The 20,628-nt window shown below is 42.0% G+C and overlaps 1 protein-coding gene across 3 annotated transcripts in view; it reads left to right on the top strand.

The window, feature by feature from the left end:
• LIN52 (lin-52 DREAM MuvB core complex component) overlaps positions 1 to 20,628 on the top strand; it is a 111,970-nt gene that overhangs the window by 41,247 nt on the left and 50,095 nt on the right. The window contains exon 6 of one of the 3 annotated variants that reach the window (XM_062181604.1): positions 18,694 to 19,559. The exons of 1 other annotated variant lie outside the window; for it this stretch is intronic. In XM_062181604.1, the coding sequence (XP_062037588.1) occupies positions 18,694 to 18,794 (101 nt within the window). In that variant the 3' untranslated portion in view covers positions 18,795 to 19,559. Of the gene's footprint in view, positions 1 to 17,739; positions 18,015 to 18,693; positions 19,560 to 20,628 lie in introns of those variants that run through there. One more of the 3 variants, XM_062181606.1, reaches the window with a different exon arrangement.

Here is a 20,628-nt window from a genome sequence, read left to right as displayed (position 1 = left end):
GTGGATGGAAACTCTCTTTTCTCTGTCTCTCCCTCCCTCTTTAATGCTCTACCTTTCAAGTAAACAAATAAATAAATCTTTTTAAAGAATTAGGAGCTTTAGTGCACCAAAGAACATTCTCATGAAAGTGAAAAGACAACCCATAGAATGGGAGAAAAGTTTTGTAAATTATATATTTGATAAGAGACTTGTACCCAGAGTAAAGAATTCCTCAACAACAAAGAGACCACCCAATTTTAAAAATGAATAGGGAATTGAATGGACATTTCAACAAAGTTATACAAATGGCCCAACACTCACATGAAAAGATGGTGAGTGTCATTAGTCATTAGGAAAATGCAAGTCAAAACTATAATGGGATACTACTTCACTACCCACTAGGATAGTTATAAAAATTTAAAAACCCAACAAAAACAAAAACGAAAACACGCAGTGTTGATAAGGATGATGTGAAATTTGAACTCTCGTACATTGCTAGTGGGAATGTAAAATGTGGAAAATAGTTGGTGGATTCTTCAAAAGGTTAAACATAAAATGACCATATAACCCAGTAATTCTACTAGTATGTGTATACCCAAATGAATCAGAAACAGGTATTCCAACTAATACTTGTAAATGGATGTTCATATTAGTACTGTTCTTCTTCTTCTTCTTCTTTTTTTTTTTTTTTTTGACAGAGTGGACAGTGAGAGAGAGACAGAGAGAAAGGTCTTCCTTTTGCCGTTGGTTCACCCTCCAATGGCCGCAAGGCGGAGGATTAGCCTAGTGAGCCAGGGCGCCGGCCTAGTACTGTTCTTAATAGCTAAAAGGTGGAAACAAACACAGATATCCATCAGTGGATAAATAAAATGTGATATATACCTGCAATGGAATATTAATTCAACAATACAAGTGAAGTACTGATATACACAACCATATGTATGAATCTTGACAACATTATGCTAAATAAAGGAAGCCAGGCATAAAAGATCATATATTGAATGATTCCATTGTGTGTGCCGTGAAACATCTAAGGTAGATAGAGCCAAGAGATAGGGAGCAGACTGGTACTGCTGGATGCTGGAGGGAGTGGAAAATGGAGCGTGACTAATATTTAAGTATGGGATTTAAGGTATGGGATTGTATTAGTCTCTTTTCTGTAACTCTAACAAAATACCTGAGGCAGGCTACTTGTTAATGAAAAGAGGTTTATTTAACTCACAGTTCTGGAGGTTCAGGTGCGTGGCACTGGCATCAATAATGTTTTCTAGCTACTTGTTTTTTCTTTGATGAATTTCCAGTTATAGTCCTTGTTCTTGTTGGTTCAGACTCCAGTATAAAACAAGAAACTTGAGTTCTAAAGAAATGAAGTGGGGTAGACACGTGGTGCAGAGAATGAGACAATGCTTGGGACTCCTGCACCCCATATTGGAGTGCCTGGGTTCAAGTCTCAGCTCCACTTCTGATTCCAGCTTCCTGCTAATGTGTACCCCAGGTAGCAAATAATGGCTCAGAACCCACAAGGGAGACTTGGCTGGCCCAACCCCATGTGTTGCACACATTTAGGGAATAAACCAATGGATAAGAGGTCTCTCTTGGTTTCTCTGCCTTTAAAATAAAATAAAAATAAAAATAGCAATTAAAAATGAAGAAATGAAATGGTTTTCCCAGGGTTACCTAGTAAGTTAGTGATGGAACCAGTAATCACAGCATGTTAGAGCTGGAAGGGAATCTTGGAGAGCATCAAGTCCCAACCCTCTAATGTTACAGATGCAAAAACAGAGGTCAGAATATCTTAGGTGATTTGCCTAAGGGCAGCTGTAAAGTTAATGATTCAGGAATCTGAATCATGTATCATGAAATCATCAAGAGGGAAAGGCAGTAACATTTTTGTTTTTTTATTTTATTTTTATTTATTTTATTTTTATTTTTTTGACAGGCAGAGTGGATAGTGAGAGAGAGGGAGACAGAGAGAAAGGTCTTCCTTTTGCCGTTGGTTCACCCTCCAATGGCCACCGCGGCCGGTGCATCTCGCTGATCCGAAGCCAGGAGCCAGGTGCTTCTCCTGGTCTCCCATGGGGCGCAGGGCCCAAGGACTTGGGCCATCCTCCACTGCACTGCCGGGCCATAGCAGAGAGCTGGCCTGGAAGAGGGGCGACCGGGACAGAATCCGGCGCCCCGAGCGGGACTAGAACCCGGTGTGCCGGCGCTGCAAGGCGGAGGATTAGCCTAGTGAGCCGCGGTGCCGGCCAAGTAACATTTTTGAAACTGTTAATGTTTTTTACACGTGTTTTCTCAATTAATTCTTTAGTTTTTATTTTTATTTTTTGACAGGCAGTTAGACAGTGTGAGAGAGAGACAGAGAGAAAGGTCTTCCTTTTTCCGTTGCTTCACCCCCTAAGTGGCTGCTACAGCTGGTGCGTTGGGGCTGATCTGAAGCCAGGAGCCAGGTGCTTCTCTTGGTCTCCCATGTGAGTGCAGGGCCCAAGCACTTGGGCCATCCTCCACTGTACTCCTGGGCCACAGCAGAGAGCTGGACTGGAAGAGGGGCAACCGGGACAGAATCAGGTTCCCCAATTGGGACTAGAACCTGGGGTGCCGGCACCACAGGCGGAGAATTAGCCTAGTGAGCCGCGGTGCCAGCTTCTCAATTAATTCTTACCACTATTCTTTATTCCCATTTGAACAATGAAGTTACTGAGGGTCATAGAACTCAGTGATTTGCCCAGAGTCACATCATTAGTTATTTTGCAAAACTAGGTCTAGACTCCAAATCTTCTTATTCTTTTACCTAAGGGTATTGTTGCCATTCAGAATAAATAGTGGATATATTTCTTGGCTTCATTGGAATACTTTATATTTGATAAAGTATGATTTGCCTCTTGGGTCTTATAAATAAAACTCTATTTAACAGTTCCTATTGATACTGGACACCATTCTGACATTTATGATATTTGTGAACTTAAGGAACTTTTCATTATAAGTAAAAGCAGATCAGACTACATGAGTAGAATGGTGTTATTGAATAAATAGAATTGAGATCCTTGTGCTAGATTTGACTGACTTTTTTTATGGTAGTAATTGTCTGGGGTGAAACTGCTAGCATTTTCTTAGAACTATTTTTATTCTATAGAGAATAAAATCTTAATATATAAAGTCAAAATGACATTTGGATTCTCTGAAGTGTAAAATGGACTTCAAATCAGCAAGGAGTCAAATAGGAACAAAATCGAAACCATGTCAACTGTATCCTCCATATCTCTAAAAAACCTTAGTTTTCTTGACAGGGCTTAGAATTTCAAAGTAATGTTAAGAGTTAATTTGATTGAAGCTTCATCCTATAGAGATGTACAAAGATTAGTATTGACTTGTGTGTAATTTTGTTGACACTCTTGGTTTGGTTTAGTTATGTAGAAGTTGATTAGTAAAATCTATGTTTTATATTTCTGCTTTTTAAAGAGATCTTGTAAGTGACTGGATTAATGTTTTAGTACTTGTCAGTTGCATCTAAATAAATTAAAGGTAGAAGAGAGTAGCATGTGATAGTTTTCCTTTATTTCCTCTTATAGGGTTTTATAAAAAGCCTTAAAGAATAAAGGGGCCAAAAATTAACTCATTTTATTGTAGTCTTCAATAGTTTTTATTTAAGAACTAGACATTAATTCTTTTCTTTGGTGTTTTTCTGATTTTCTTGATTGTAACAAGAGTTGCACATTAATTAACACATCAGTCAGTGTCATAGTACTATGAACCGTTAACTCAATCTACTATTGAAAAACAAGTGTTACCAGAAGTAATTGTTTTTCTGTATCAGACATAACTGACCTTTAAAAATCTCCTTTGGAATGTTGAAAAGAGATCAAATGAAACCTTCAGAATGGTTATTTATTGGGGAACAAGAAACCTCCAATTTCATTCACCCATTGTAGCTCCACTTTCTCATTTTAATGCTCAGTCCACAGTGGCGATGGTAAAAGATGTCCTGCACCTACAGAGACGGCAGTGGGAGAGGGGACATCACCTTTCGGTTTATTGCTTGTTGCAATTTGGCCTGTTTGCAGACAGAATTGCTCTGTGGGTACTTCAGTAGAGTGGAAGAAATCAAGATAGCAGTAAGAAATCAGTGTTTACACGTGACCAACGAATTGGCTAATTTTTAACATGCAGTTAGTTAAGAAATGATTGCAGCCTGAGGAGTCATGACCTCAACTTTTCATCAACTCCATTGGATTGTGCCTCAGTTTGGAAATGAAGGAGGTATACGGGAAGTTTTAATTGTACCTGTGTGATTTATCCCTAGTCAGCTCTTTAATTTCTTCTGGCTGTCTGAGGTTTCCGACATGCTGTAAATTTCCCCAACTTTTTCATTATCTGCAATTTCTTTATGACTCGTGAATCGGAGTGGAGAGAGAGTGTGGATTTACAGCAGAGATAAACATGTCCATAAAGTCTGTATCTGTGTCAGTAATTGTACTGCTGTCAGTGACTGTCCTGTTTTACAGGCCTCTCTTGGGAAAGGAACAGGTTTCACTCCCAGCAGCATCAGAGTGCTGGCTTTGATTTGCATTAACTTGCTAGAAGATTAGGTAGGGATGGTGGGATAGGAATTGATACTGGACCTTGGGCTCTTTTGTTGGTCGGTTGGTTGGTTTGAGGTCAAATGATCTCCTAGGAAAACTGTGTGTTGGAAATAAAAGATGGACAGGGTTTATTTCCTCAATAAAAATGTAATTTATATTGATATAGAAAATGTGAAAAATCTAGCTTTATTTTAGGCCTCTAGCATGACTTCTCTTTCCTATCTATCACTGTTGATAATTGAACTTGGGTTTTTCAACTATTATTGGCTCTTTCCCGACTGCTTAAGTTGATGTGGCTATAACCACTTATGAGGAAGGCAGGCTTAGAGAGAAATTCTTAGTATTCTTGTCTTTAAAAGGCCCTTTAGAATTTCTTTAGTGTTTTCTTATAGCAATTTTGAAAGAGACTAAAGTCTGTTTTAAATTGATGGCAACACAAACACAAATACTTTTCTTCTAGTACATTTGATATTCTAAAGATCCCTCAACAATCAAAACTGTCCTTGCATACCCCAAACCTCCTGCACGGTAGGGGGGAAGCAGATGGCAGTACAGTTTAACAGCAAGAGGGTAAGATGCAGCCTTCAGTCAGCCCACAAGTCCAGGTAATATCAAGAGTTATTTAGTTGATTTCTCCATGCCTTTCATTTATCTTCTGCTTATATTCTTTTTTTGACCACAGCCATCTTTCTACTAGTAGGTGAGAGTGGGAAGATTAAAGGAGATACAAAATTATTTGGCTCCTTCCCAGAAGCTGTAGTAAAGTGTAGTTAGAGAAAATTATGGCTAAAATGAGATTTGAAATTATCTGGAATTCTAATTCTTTGTCTCTGCTATCACCATAGTAGTTGTCATCTTTTTTCTCTCCAAAAGGTTCATTTATTTATTGGAAGACAGGGCTATAGAGAGAGATCTCCCATCTGCAGGTTTACTCCCCGAATGGACGTAACAGCCAGGGCTGGGCAGGCAGGCACATTAGCAGAAAGCTGGAATGGAACTGGTGCAGCTGGAACTTGAACCAGCGCTCATATGGTATGGCAGCATCTCAGGCGATGGATTAACCTGCGACATCACAACACCGGTCCCAGGCTTTCTTCTTGCTTAACAAGTGGTAAACTACTCTCTTGGGTGAAAGGAATAATCTACTTAGGATGTTTGTCAGTAAGTTCTTGCCCTCCTTTAGAACAGGGACCCTTTTTAAAAAAAAAAAACGAAAACGTTTTTTCCCTTATCATGCCAACAGTATTCCTTATGGTGCAAGCTTATGAAATTGCTTTGTTACCTATTCTAGTTTTGGAAAACTTCTAGTATATGGCTTACTATTCCAATGTAAGCAAACATATATAATAATGTAAAAACAAGCAAACAAAACCTCAGGTTAGGGGCCAGCACTGTGGTATAGCAGGTAGCATCCCATATGGGCCCTGGCTTGTGTCCCAGTTGTTCCACTTCCAGTCCAGCTCCCTGCTAATGTGCCAGGGAAAGCAACAGAAGATGGCCCAAGTGCTTGGGCCCCTGCACCCACGAGGGAGACCTGGAAGAAGCTCCTAGCTATTGGTTTTGGATTGGTGCATCTCCAGCCATTGTGACCATTTTGGGGGTGAACCAGCGGATGGAAGATCTCTCTGTCCCTACCTCTCTCAATAATGCTGCCTTTCAAATAAATAAATAAATAAAATAAATAAATATTTAAAAAAAAAAAAAGAAAGAAAGAAAGAAACCAGGGCTGGCACCATGGTGAGTGAGTAAAGCTGCCACCTACAGTGCCGGCATCCCATATGGGTGCCAGTTTGAGTCCCAGCTTCTCCACTTCTGATCCAGCTCTCTGCTATGGCCTGGGAAGGCAGTAGAAGATGGCCCAAGTGCTTGGGCCCCTGTACCCACGTGGGAGACCTGGAAGAGGCTCCTGGCTCCTGGCTTTGGATTGGCGCAGCTCCAGCCATTTGTTGCGGCCATCTGGGGAGTAAACTAGTGAATGGAAGACCTCTCTCTCTCTCTTTCTGCCTCTCCTTCTCTCTCTGTGTAACTTGGCTTTCAAATAAATAAATAAATCTTTAAAAAGAAAAGAAAAGCAAAAACTCTCAGGTTATTCTTCACTTGGTGCTATAATTCCTTGTTTCATTTTGTGAACTTAAAAGAATTGTTTTCCAGCCGGCGCCATTGCTTAACAGGCTAATCCTCCACCTTGTGGCGCCGGCACACCTGGTTCTAGTCCCGGTCGGGGCGCCGGATTCTATTCCGGTTGCCCCTCTTCCAGGCCAGCTCTCTGCTATGGCCCGGCAGTGCAGTGGAGGATGGCCCAAGTCCTTGAGCCCTCCCCCCGCATGGGAGACCAAGAGAAGCACCTGGCTCCTGGCTTCGGATCAGCGAGATGCGCCGGCCGCAGCGGCCATTGGAGAGTGAACCAACGGCAAAAAGGAAGACCTTTCTCTCTGTCTCTCTCTCTATCCACTCTGCCTGTGGGGGGAAAAAAAAATTGTTTTCCTTACTGGATGCCCATATTGGAAGTGCTTGACATCCATATATTTTATTTTGACTTTTATAAAGTTCATGCAGGCCGGCGCCACGGCTCACTAGGCTAATCCTCCGCCTTGCGGCGCCGGCACACAGGTTTCTAGTCCCGGTCGGGGCACCGATCCTGTCCCGGTTGCCCCTCTTCCAGGCCAGCTCTCTGCTGTGGCCAGGGAGTGCAGTGGAGGATGGCCCAAGTGCTTGGGCCCTGCACCCCATGGGAGACCAGGAGAAGCACCTGGCTCCTGCCATTGGATCAGCGTGGTGCGCCGGCCTCAGTGTGCTACCGCGGCGGCCATTGGAGGGTGAACCAATGGCAAAAAGGAAGACCTTTCTCTCTGTCTCTCTCTCACTGTCCACTCTGCCTGTTAAAAAAAAAAAAAAAAAAAAAAGTTCATGCAGTCTGATAATAAACTCAGAAAGGTTGGACTAAATTAAGTAATTTCATCTGTGTGTCTACTCTGTCAAGAGAAGAGTGGGAAGTCTGTCTGGGTATCAATAGGGAAATAAGTTTTCTGATTGCTCAGGTTGAAAACTTGTTATTACTAAGAATATCTCCTCCCCAGAAAATGGTTTGCTGGGTAGGGAAAGCATTGTGTTCTAGCTTCACAGAGGAAGCATTTTTTCTCTCCTGACTGGAAGGAAAATGGTTTATGGTTGTCTGCATCTGCTTCTGTTGCTGTCAGCTGTCAAGTTCAGTAAAAGCAAGGATTTTAATTAGCCAGCAGTCTCAGTGTTGGAGGAAATTGTCATTAGAAAAGGACAAAGCAATAAAAAATTTTTTGAGTACTTATTTGTGTGCCTGCTACTCTGTGAAATGGTTCCCCAGCAGGGACTGGTAACTTTGTCTTAAAGGTTTCATAATAAATACAGCGCTGAGGAATGACTCAGTCACATGTCTTCGGACTGAAAGGGAGCAGGCAGCTTCTTCCTGCCCTCCTTAATCAAACTGAGAATGGAATCCAAGAGTAGCCAGGCTTGAAACTAAAAGGAAGGACTGCAGTATCGATCTGTTGACTGCTTACGGAAGGGATCGTTCCTGCATGAAAATCCTCATGTGGTGCTTTGCTTTTTAAGATTCCAGATTTCCTTGGAGCTGTTGATTAGAAAATTTCATTTCAAATTATAAAGTAAATGAATATCAATGTCAGAAATAGATCAGAAGGAAGCTGCTCTTCAACAACTTAGAAAGAAATGCCATTAAGTCTTCATTTCGTTCCAACAGTTGATTATGAAAAAACTGTAAGCACATATGGGCCCCCCCCCCACCATTGTGTGAGTGTGAGTCTATGTGTGTGTGTGTGCGTGCATGCATGTCTTCTCCTTTCTTAACCATTTGGAAATAAATTTCAAACAATTATGACACTTTACCTGTAAATACTTTTGATTGTAGCTCCTAAGAATAAGGATGATTTCCTACATTATAAGATGACCATCTTATCCAAGAAAATTCAATTAAAAATTTTTATCTTGTGATTTTAAAAATTATTTTAATTTTATTTTAAAGGCAGAGACAGAGACAAGCAGAGACAGGCCGAGAAAGAGCTTCCCATCTACTGATTCATTCCCCAGATGGCTGCAGTGGCAGGGGCTGGGCCAGGTCAAAGGCAGGAGTCTGGAACTCAGTCCATGTCTCCCACTTGGGTGTCAGGGACCGAAATACTTGAGCCACGATCTACTGCCTCCCAGGGTGTGCATTAACAGGAAGCTGGAATTGAAGTGGAGCCAGGACTTGAACCCAAGCACTCTGGGTTGTTCCAAGTAGAATATCCTCTGCCAAACAGTCACCCCAACAATAATTTTGAAATAACCAATGTCATTCCACAGACTTCTTCCTCAGTTATTACTAAACATCTTGTGTAGCTTTTTTTTTTTTTTTTCAACAGAGAGAGATACTACGCAAGAGTAAACTTTCATATACTGGTTTACTTCCCAAATGCCTTCCACAGCCAGAGCTGGACTAGACCAAAGCTGGGAGCCAGGAACTCAATCCAGGTCTCACATGGGTTGCTAGGACCCAGACACTTGAGCTATCACCTGTTGCTTCCCATGCTCTGCACTGGGACTCTAACCTAGGCACTCTGATAGGGCACATGAGCTCCCAAGCAGAGTTTAACTGCTAGGCCAAATTCCTGCTCCTTGTATAGCTTTTTTTTTTTTTTTTAAACTGATATCCAGTCAAGGTTCAGGCATTGTAAATACCATTACATATTCTCTCTCTCTCTCTCTCTCTCTCTCTCTTCCAAATGTATTTGAAAGTCAGAGTTAGAAAGAGAGATCTGGCCGGCGCCGTGGCTCGACAGGCTAATCCTCTGCCTTGCGGCGCCGGCACACCGGGTTCTAGTCCCGGTTGGGGCACCGGATTCTGTCCCGGTTGCCCCTCTTCCAGGCCAGCTCTCTGCTATGGCCCAGGAAGGCAGTGGAGGATGGCCCAAGTGCTTGGGCCCTGCAGCTGCATGAGAGACCAGGATAAGCTCCTGGCTTCGGATTAGCGCGATGCACCGGCTGCAGCGGCCATTGGAGGGTGAACCAGCGGCAAAAGGGAAGACCTTTCTCTCTGTCTCTCTCTCTCACTATCCACTCTGCCTGTCAAAAAAATAATAATATTAATAATAATTAAAAAAAAGAGAGATCTTCCATCTGCTGGTTGACTCCCTGGCCACAATAACTGGGGCTGGGCCAGACTGAAGCCAGGAGCCAGCGGCTTCTTCTGGGTCTCCCTCATGGGTGGCAGGATCCTAAGCACTTGGACGATCCTCCGCTGCTTTCCCCAGCCCATTAGCAGGGAGCTGGATTGGAAGCAGAGCAACTGGGACTCAAACTGGCACCTATATAGGATGCCAGAATTGCAGGCAGTGTCCTTAACACCTATGCCACATTGCTGGCCCTGCCATTTACATTCTTGATAGGAAAACATTTAGTACTAAATTCTGCATACCGGATCTTTTAATGAATATCTACCAGCTTTCTCCCATGGTGAACTTATATTTACTCAAATGACTATAATTTTCCTCTAGAATATTGAGTTTTATGTTCTTTCTCTACAACAAGCCTACTGTATGAAGCCTCTTTATTTCTAGTGTTTTCCTTTTTTTCCCCAACCAAATTAGCTGTAGAATTGATCTTTTCTCCAATAACAACTCCATTCTGCAACCAAAGTAATATTTTTGAAACAAAAAACTGACATGTTAGCCTCATTCCCTTCACTGTAAAATTCATCATGGCTTCCCATTGTTCTTTAAAGTCAAAGTATCTGTAACCTGGCCTTTCAGCTCAGCTAGATCCGGCCCTTCTCACACCAGGTGCTTCTCCCGCCATGCAGCTTTCTGAGCATGTCTTCTGCTCCTTCCCACAGAGGGGAAAGTGCGGTAAAGGAGTCATGGGCTCGATGGCTAATATTTACGTATGGAGAAAGGATATACTTCAGACTGGGAAGCAGTTTTGGAGTATGGATTGGTTAGAGTACTGGAAAGTGTGGTTACCAAAGTGAGGAAGAGCTAGATACGGAGAGCCTGGTCTGAAAGCCACTCACAGAGCCTGGCTAGGAGGCTGTGGCAATCTTAAGAGTGCAATAACTGCTTGTACTGGATAGGACAGTGTGAATGCAAAGGAGAGAAAAGCTGAGAGAGATTTGGGGAAATATAAATAAGAAATAGTAACAGACTGGAGAGATGAAAAAGTCAAAATGTTTTCAAGATCTTAAGCCCCTCTGACTTAGAAAATATAGTTTAGGGTAGACCTTGGGGTATATTTTATAAAACATGTCTTGCTCGCTAAGGTATTATAAATCTTTGATAAAGGTTTATTTATGTATTTAAAAGAGTGATGAGGGAGAAGGAGAGAGAGAAGGAGTAGGGGAGAGAGAGAGAGATCTTCCGTCTGCATGTTCACTCCCCAGATGTCCACAACAGCCAATGCTGGGCCAGGCAGAATCCAGGAGCCTGTACTCTATCCCAGTCTCCTATGTCGGTGGCAGGGATCCAAGTGCTTGAGCCAGCGCCTGCTGCTTCTCAGGTGCATTAGCAGGGAGCTGGATTAGTTGGCACTGCGATATGGTATGTGGGTGTCTAAAAAGTCAGTTCAATCTGTTGTGTCACGTTCGCTTACATTAAAGCATCTTTGAAATGAATAACTTAAATTACCATCAGGGTTATCAGGTAAAAGACTGGATATTAGGTCTATTGGTTAGGATAATGTGCAACTACATATAACAGAAAATCCAAAATAATTGCGGCTTTGTATAGATAGAATTGTTGGTTCCACAAAAAGGAAGGCTGGAGGTAGACAGGTTGAGGCAGGTAGGGCAGCTCACTGAGTCATCAATTTTTTTTTTTAAAGATTTTTATTTTTATTTATTTGAGGGGAAGAGTTACAGAGAAAGGGGTCTTCCATCTGCTGGTTCATTCCCCCAAATGGTCGCAGTGGCTGGAGCTGGGATGATCCAAAGCCAGGAGCCAGGAACCTCTCCCAGGTCTCTCATGTGGGTGCAGGGGCCCTAAGACATGAGCCCTCTTCCACTGCTTTCCCAGGCCACCAGCTGCAAGCTGTATCGGAAGTGGAGCAGCCAGGACTCGAACCGGCACCCATATGGGATGACAGTGCTGCAGGAGGAGGCTCAACCCACTACGCCATAGTGCCAGCCCCAGAGTCATCAATTCTAAGGCTTTTATTTTTCCACTCCACTTTCTTAGTAGGTCGCTTCCATCCTCATGGATGCTGGGAGCTCTCCCTGTCAAGCCAGATTTATAGGCCAGAAGAAGATGGGAAGAGCAAAAATGGTGTCCCATACAGCTGATGCTTCCTCTAAGCTGTCTTCCTGAAAACCCCCACAGAGTGGTGGGCTGGCCTGACCTAGCTGCAAAAGAATGCAATCTTTCATTCCAGACTGTTATTTTGCTAGCTAAAAATTGGGGTTCTGCTGATAAGGAGGTGGGGGAGAATAAGTGCTGGAATAGGCAGCCAACATTCTGTGCCACCGCAGGGCAGGAGGCCTACGCGAGGGCCGCGGGGTCATTAGAAAGATGTGAGATGTTGGGTAGGTTGAGAAAGCTCAGAATTAGTGATTTTAGGGGTACCTGGTGTTGACTATAATGATAATTTTTTGATTAGCTTTTTATAATCTTACTAAGTTTTGGTTCTTCATAAATGAATAAATGCATGCACAGTGTATCCTTTTAAGGATCTTGTAGACTTTATTATTGTTGTTGTTTTTAAGACTTATTTATTTATTTGAGAGATAGACAGAGAGAAAGGTCTTTCATCTCCTGACTGACTCCCCAAATGGCCGCAATGGCTGGAGCTGTTTCAATCTGAAGCCAGGAGCCAGGAGCTTTTTCCTGGTCTCCCATGGGAGTACAGGGGCCTAAGCACTTGGGCCATCTTCTACTGCTTTCCCAAGTCATCAACAGGGAGCTGGATTAGAAGAGGAGCATCCGGACTCCAACCAGCACCCATATGGGATGCCGGCACTGTAGGCGTCAGCTTTACGCACTACGCCACAGCGCCGGCCCCTAGCCCTTTTTAATTTTTAGGGAACAAACTGCTCAAGAAATGGTCAGCTTCTAAAGTTGCTAAATAGAATAGAGAAAACTTGGTTTTCCAAGTTCTGTGTATTTATCAAAACAGATTCTAAGATCTAATAAAAAAAAGATTGTTTAAATAATATTTTATGCAGCTATCGTGGATTAGTGAATCTGAGGGTTAATTTTTATTTTCACTGTGTTCTACATGATGTCAATTATAACAGGCTGTCAGCAGTGTATGATATATTGAATTATTTCTGAAGCTCTGTATTATGTAGGCTCTGGTGATATTGAAATGTTAAAGGCAGTCTTCACCATTTAACGTAAAAAATGAGTTTTTATAGCTAATAAAAAAGCTGTAAATCACTTTATATATAATACACATTAATATAAGTGTGTATTATGTAATTGATATAGTTTTTATAATTTTATTGATAATTTTTGAAAAATCTTTTTAGCAAAATATATGAAAATGTGTACATTCCTTTAAAAGTGTTTTTTTTTAACTTAGCCCCGAAACAAGTAAGTCTATTAGGTTTATGCTACTTAAATGGCAAAAATCAGCATTTTACTCTTAATATTTAAAGGTAACTACTTACCTTCCTTGTAGCACTTTGTCTACTGTAGAATATGCATGGTTTTGCTCTACTTATGGTGACTGGATTCTCATCCTCTCAATGGGATCAATATTAAGCCAGCCTTCTTTACCTCCTCGATCCATATTAAATCTGTCTTGGAAAGAGTCCGTTTATTGGATAATATAGCTACACCGAGGCTCTATGACAATATCTTTTGCTGCCTCATTAACTCTTGAGCATTAGAACAAGATAAAAATGCCCTAAAGCCTCTTATCTGATGTCTGCTGTAACCTGCTGAAAACAGGAGTGCTATTAGTTTATGTTAGAAATCAAATGGCCCTCTCCAGCGCAGGAAGTACTGATTAAACCTGAAGTGTCCCTGAGGACGCTGCAGCTGTCAGAGGGGTGGTGGCTGTCCCTCACGAAAAGGGAAATCTGGGCCAGAGGTCCCCGGGGGGCGGTGCTTTAAGAACCTGCACGTGGCTGCCCCAGCTGTTCTGCTTTGCCTAATGAATTGTTTTACAAGAAGAGGCTGGGCATTATCATCGCAAGCTGCCTTCCTGAGGGACTTGAGCTGGCCAAATAATAAGTAATGTTAGTGATGGTAATTGAAATGTGATGACTCTCCCGAGATCCTCACAGCCTCTAGCTGGTGGGTACTTGTGGATTGTCCGACCAAGGCCTTGTTTCTAGGCTGCCTTCTTTATTTTTGTTTGTTTCATAATACTGCTGTGTGAATTCTCCCCCCCCCCCCCCCCCCCCCGCCCACTGTGGAAATTCATGAACAAAAGCAACCTTAGGAATGTTACGGGGGCTTTAGGTGCAAAAGGAGCAGGTTTGAGTTTTTCATTTAAATTATCTACACCATGACAGCAGAAAAGGGCCACATCCTCTTAGGCTTTTGAGGGGAACACTGCAGAGATCTCGTGGGGCTTATCCAAGTAATAGAAGCTGTTGTTTAAAAAAATAGCATGGAAGGATGTGAAAGGTAAAAAGCTTACCTGCCGAATGGGCCAGAGGTAGCCTCCACTTTCTCCACAAATGCTTCCAGGCATTTTCTGTACATAGTTAGTTTTAGATACATTACCATACACAGATGAGGTCATAATATACAAAAGATCTTTGAAATGTTCATGAAAAATGTATATTACAAAAAAACTATACATGGATTTTGATTTGAGAGGGGCACCAAAATAAACTTATCTTTTCATTTCTTTTTTTCTACCAGCTTTTTAAAGTACCCTCATATAATAATGTTTGGTGACTTGTTCTTTCAACCCTTAGTGTACTTCAGGTATCTTTCCATAGTAGAACATACAGATCTGCCTTCTTGTTTCCCAATTGCAGCATAGAATTTCATTGCATGAATATACCAATCCGACACTCTTAGTAGGGGCCAGCACTGTGGCACAGTGGGTTAAGCTACCACTTTCAATGCCAGCATCCCATATGAACACTGGTTTGAGTCTCAGGTGCGCTACTTCTGATCCAGCTCCCTGTGATGTGCCTGGGAAAGCAGCAGAAGATACCCAAGAGTTTGGGTCCCTGCCACCCACAAGGGAGACAAGGATGGAATGCCTGGCACCTGGATTCAGCCTGACCCAGCCCTGGCTGCTGTGGTCATTTGGGGAGTGAACCAGTAGGTGGAAGATTGATCTCTCTCTGTCCCTCCCTCCCTCTGCCTTTCAAATAAATAAAACAAATCTTTAAAATCTTTAAAAAAGAAAAAGATTCTTAGTAGGTAGCTTGTCTTAAACTTTATGATCAAGTGCTTAATCTGCCATTAACTTGTGTTCCATATTCAACATCTAATTTTATATGAAGTGTTTTCCTTTTGGGGGGAATTTTAGGTTTTTTTGTTTTGTTTTTGTTTTTAAATTTGTATGAAAGAAAAAGAGATTTCATCCACTAGTCACTCCCTCAAATGCTGGCAATGGTGGGGGCCAAAGCCGAGAGCTAGGAACTCCATTCGGGTCTCCCACATGAATAGCAGAAATTGTCACAGCTGCATTAGCAGGAATCTGGAATCAGAAGCCGAGTCAGAATACCAACCCAGGCATTCTGCTATGTGATTCAGGCATCTCTTACCACCAAACACCCACACATATGGTTGTTTTAAAATGAGAAATTCTGGGTTCAAGTCCTAGTTCCCAACTTCAGCTTCCTGCTAATACTTGAGTCGCTCAAGCACTTGAGTCCCAGCCTCCCACAATGGAGATCTGGATTGGGTCTGGCCCCTGGCTTCCACCTTGTCCAGCCCAGCTGTTGTGGACATTTGGGAAGTGAACCAGTGCATGGGAGCTCTCTGTCAAATGAAATTAATTGACTAATTAACTAAAATTAAAATAGGAAATGCTATAAGTGAAACTCCTTTGGAGGGAGTAATCTTGTCATTGATTATCAGCTGATGGATGTGCAGTGATATGCACCCTGCTGGGTGTTTAAAATTCTTTGCTTAGTTAAATAAGAAGTATTCTGTCCAACATAGATAGGGAAAATAAATAACCTTTGATAAATATTGTCCCAGGTATTCTCCAGGGCTTCCTCTAAAGTTGAATAAGTGTTTTCTTCACCAATTTTCTACTTCACAAGTTCCAGGAATCAAGTTTTGAATGCATTAATGGACTTGGGAAATGATTTGTCAGCATGTGGAAATGAGGACTTGGGTTTCTTGTGTAACAGCTTGGCTAACAAAGCAAGGTTGTGCCTCATGAACTTTAAGGGCTTTGCTGGGAGTGGCAGTATAATGAATGAAGCAAAGCAATTTTCCTGGAGCATTTCAGGTCAGTGATGGGAGAAATCAGTTGTCTTTTCAGGCAAACAAAAACCTAATTTTAGTTGCATCTGTCTTCAATAGGAGAATCTATATGCAAATTGAATGATAGAAATTTCCACTTTCATCAAAAATGGAAGCATTGCATATCTTTTTAAACCCAAAGCCCATTAGACCCATTCTCTCAACACTTAAAGGTTCTAGTTTACCAAAACATTGTTGAAGAAATGCCATACTAATAAATTGTGAAATGTCAATTCAATTTGTTGCAGGTTTCTTCTATAGTGTTTTCCCTGTCTTTGTTACTGTCATTTCAATTGATACACAGTCCTTAATTTAATAATTGGAAGATATAATTAATAATAATTACTGTTGTACTTAATTTATTTCTTGTCTGAGCTTTCAAGTGAGATTTCTGGAGCTGTTCTGGGATGTTGGAGGGCTTCTAGATCTATTCTGTTTACAATAGTAGTCATTACCTGCTTACATTCACTTAAAATTAAATAAAATATAATTCTTCAGTCACACCAAGAAATAATATTGGACAGTTCTGCCTTAAACCAGCAGTTAGCAACTATGACCCATGGCCTGTTTTGTATGCTTTGTAGGTTAAGAATGATTTTTACATTTTTATAGGGATTTAAAAATCAAAACAAAAACAAGAACCATTAGAGTATGAAACGGAGCCTAACATATCCACTGGCCCTTTACGCAAGGAAACGTTTGCTGACTCCCAGTCTATGCCTACTCCTGTTGATGACATTTCAGCTTTCTGACTGAGTTAGGAGTTTCCCTAAGCCACCCAAAGATTGTGACTCTAGTAAGTGAATAGACAGATTTCAGAGCAATTTCTTACTACAGACACACTATGGAGTAAGTCCTAAGCTTACACAAGGCAGTGCCCTGGAACGAGCACAAGTCAAGTCAGTGTTTGAAACAGGCAAAATTATGGACTTGATATGAGCTTTGTGAATATTACGTATAGTTTAACAGACTGTCATTCTGATTTTGTATATCATTTTGTCTTATAAGTATTGCATGCTCACAGTTTACTCTGAAAGAACAGAATAAATGCATTTCAGCAGATGCATTAGACTTTTTTAGCAAAGAGTTTGTCATAAAAAAATTTTGGGGGGGCTGGCACCATGGCACAGTAGGTTAATCCTCTTGCCTGCGGCATGGGCATCACATATGGGTGAGCCGGAGTTAGGCCGATCCAAAGCTAGGAGCCAGGAGCTTCTTCTGGGTCTCCCAGACGGGTACAGGGGCCCAAGGACTTGGGCCATCTTCTGCTGCTTTCCCAGACCACAGCAGAGAGCTGGATCGGAAGTGGAGCAGCTGAGACTTGAACCAGTGCCCATATGGGACACTGGCACTGCAGGCATTGGCTTTTACCCACCAGCCCTGCAAAAATTTTTTAGCTGATATTCTCAACACCTGAGAGATGCTCTTCCCTTGCCAAATATAGATAACAGTTTCTCATTATATGGAAAGCTTGTAAAGTCTGCCTATAAAATGAGCATCTGGCACTTATATGATATAAATTAGACAACTTGTTGCTTTCAAGATGGAACCTTGACATTCATGGGTAACTTTGTGAATTCCCAATTTGTGATAACCCATAGCATATCACTCGTTTCCTATAAAATGCAGTAAATCAAGGTTGAAAAAGAATTCAGAGATACCCTTTTGGGCTTTCATGTCAATTATTCACTAAAAAGTAACTGACATAATTCTTCCACTAACATAAATTTTTCTTTCTTTCTTTTTTTTTTTTTAATTTATTTGACAAATAGAGTTAGACAGTGAGAGAGAGAGACAGAAAGAAAGGTCTTCCCTCCGTTGATTCACCCCCGAAATGGTCGCTACAGCCGGAGCTACGCCGATCCGAAGCCAGGAGCCAGGTGCTTCCTCCTTGTCTCCCATGTGGGTGCAGGGGCCCAAGCACTTGGCCCATCCTCCACTGCCCTCCCGGGCCACAGCAGAGAGCTGGACTGGAAGAGGAACAACCACTACTAGAACCCGTCGCCCATATGGGATGCCGGCGCCACAGGCGGAGGATTAACCAAGTGAGCCATGGCGCTGGCCCCTAACATAAATATTTCTTCACAATATGTTGACTTACTATAAAAAATATTAACTTGAACTTGTCTGAATTTTCAAACCCAAGACCATGATGCCATATTATTATGGGTTGTGTAATCACTTCTCAGCCTTTTGGCTAAGATCAAGTGTATGGGTTGTGTGGTTGAGATCATAAAGTATACTGAATCACAGCAAAAATCGCATTTCTCAACGCTGGCCTTGGAGAAAGAGGCACCTGATAGAGGAGATAAAGAAAATAACTTTGGGGCTGGCGCTGTGGTGTAGCAGGTAAAGCCACTGCCTGCAGTTCCAGCATCCCATATGGATGCTGGTTCCAGTCTCGGCTGTTCCACTTTTGATCTAGCTCTCTGCTATGGCCTGGGAAAGCAGTAAAAGATGGCCCATCCTTGGGTCCCTGCACCCAAGTGGCAGACCTGGAAGAAGCTCCTGGCTCCTGGCTTTGGATTGGCACAGCTCCAGCGTTGTGGCCATCTGGGGAGTGAACCAGCAAATGGAAGACCTCTCTCTCTGCCTCTCTGTATCTCTGCCTTTCAAATAAATAAATAAATCTTAAAAAAAAAAAAAAGAAGAAGAAGAAGAAGAATGTAACTATAAAACAGTATTTGGTTTAAAATAAAAAGATTTATTTTTTATTTACTTGAAAGGCAGAGTTTCGAGGGAAGAAGAAAGAGAGAGAGAGAGGTCTTCGCTGATTCACCGCTCAGATAGCCACAACGGCTGGGGCTGCGCCAGGCCAAAGCCATGAGTCCAGAGCTTCTTCCTGGTCGCCCACTTGGTTGCGGGGGCCCAAGCACTTGAGCCATCTTCCACTGCTCTCCTAGGCATGTTAGCAGAGAGCTGGATCAGAAATGGAGTAGCTGGTACAGGAGCTGGCACCCCTATGGAATCCCGGCGTTACAGCAGAGGATTAACCCACTACGCCACAGCACTGGCCTGAGACAGTATTCTGAGGAGGAACCTTCACGAAGTGATAGCTTCTTTCTAAGGAAGACTATGAAGGGTAACTGTTTTGAATTATCTGGGACAGAATCAGTGCAAATGTTACTGCTTGGAGCGTTGTTTGTTGATCATAACTAGTGATGGGGACAGTTATCACTTTCTCATGTCACAGTTTTATCTAAGTTTATGAAAACCCTTAAAGGTTTTATTTCTACGGTGTCATTCCCTTTGTCATTCATGTATGCCCTCCAGACTTTTGCCACACCATCTCTGGGTAGCAGGGGCCCAAGTACTTGGGTTATCTTCTGCTGCTTGTCCAGGCACGTTAGCAGGGATCTAGATCAAAATCCGAGCAGCCAGGACTCAAGCCAGTATTCCAGTATGGGATGCCAGCATTGGAAGTGGCAGCTTAAGCCACTGTGGCACAACAACAACCCCACAAGGGCATGTTTTTGTTTTGTTTTGTTTTTCAAGATTTATTTATTTATTTGAGAGGCAGAGTTACAGAGAGGTCTTCCATCTGCTAGTTCACTCCCAAATGGCTGCAATGGCTACAGATCCGAAGCTAGGAGCCAGGAGCTTTTTTCAGGTCTCCCACATGGATTCAGAGACCCAAGCACTTGGGCCATCAGACACTGTTTTCCCAGGCCATTATCAGAGAGCTGGATCAGAAATGGAGCAGCTGGGACTCAAACCGGCGCCCACATAGGATACCGGCATTGCAGGCGGAGCCTTAACCTACTACACCACAGCACTGGCCCTGGCATGTTCTTAAAAGTATAAGTTATATCTACATTAAGTAATATCTACATTAAGTAATACTTGTTATGACTTAAAACCTTTTCTTTTTATGAACTCTTTAACTTCATATTTTCTCCCAAATCATTGTAGTCGTGGGTCCTGTATTTCCTGAATCATCCTCCCTGCCTTCTCAGCTCTCAGTGAACAAATTCTTCTCTGCTGGCAAACTTGCTGAAACATTCCCACACCCTGTTTACGTTGTCGATCTGAGCCAACCCCAGTAAAAGTGTGCCATCCATCCTTAATTGCAGATTTGTAGAAACTTGTAGCCTTCTTCTGTTTTTGGTGAGTTTGCTCGGCTTTTACTGTGAGAGCAGCACTGAGGGATATCACAGCCCAGCAGCATGCAGGTGCTGGGTGGACCACCAGGCTCACTCATTGGCTAACTGACTCCTTCAGTAGGTGCTGTTAAGATTTATTCTTCGGTACATTGGCAGATAAATTTCTGTGTTTTGACTTGAATGCTTTCATAGTAGAAATCCTACAGTTTGCATTGTTTAGAATGACTTGATTTCCACCATAACAATAATATATTGAGAACTTTTTTTTTTTCCTATGTAATGGAACTATTCAGCATTTTTTGCAATGCTTAAGTCTGATTTTCTTAGGAAAATTTTATGATACTGTTGGAAAAAGTATATGTGGTTTTTGCCATAAATGAGATCTTACAATTATTTATTTTAAATGAATGATTCTGTCCTTAGAGATTACATTGAGTTTTGTTTCTGTTGTTTATCACCCATGTATGAGATGATATATGTAAAACGGACTGTTACCACCTGCATTTGCTTTGATCTTTGATGGGTGCAAGCAGTGGAGAGATTCCAGTTTGCACAATG

The sequence above is a fragment of the Lepus europaeus genome, chromosome 22 (genome assembly GCF_033115175.1).
Source record: "Lepus europaeus isolate LE1 chromosome 22, mLepTim1.pri, whole genome shotgun sequence".
Taxonomy (NCBI): domain Eukaryota; kingdom Metazoa; phylum Chordata; class Mammalia; order Lagomorpha; family Leporidae; genus Lepus; species Lepus europaeus.
Note: the sequence above shows the minus strand (reverse complement) of the source record. Positions and strands in the feature narration are given on the sequence as shown.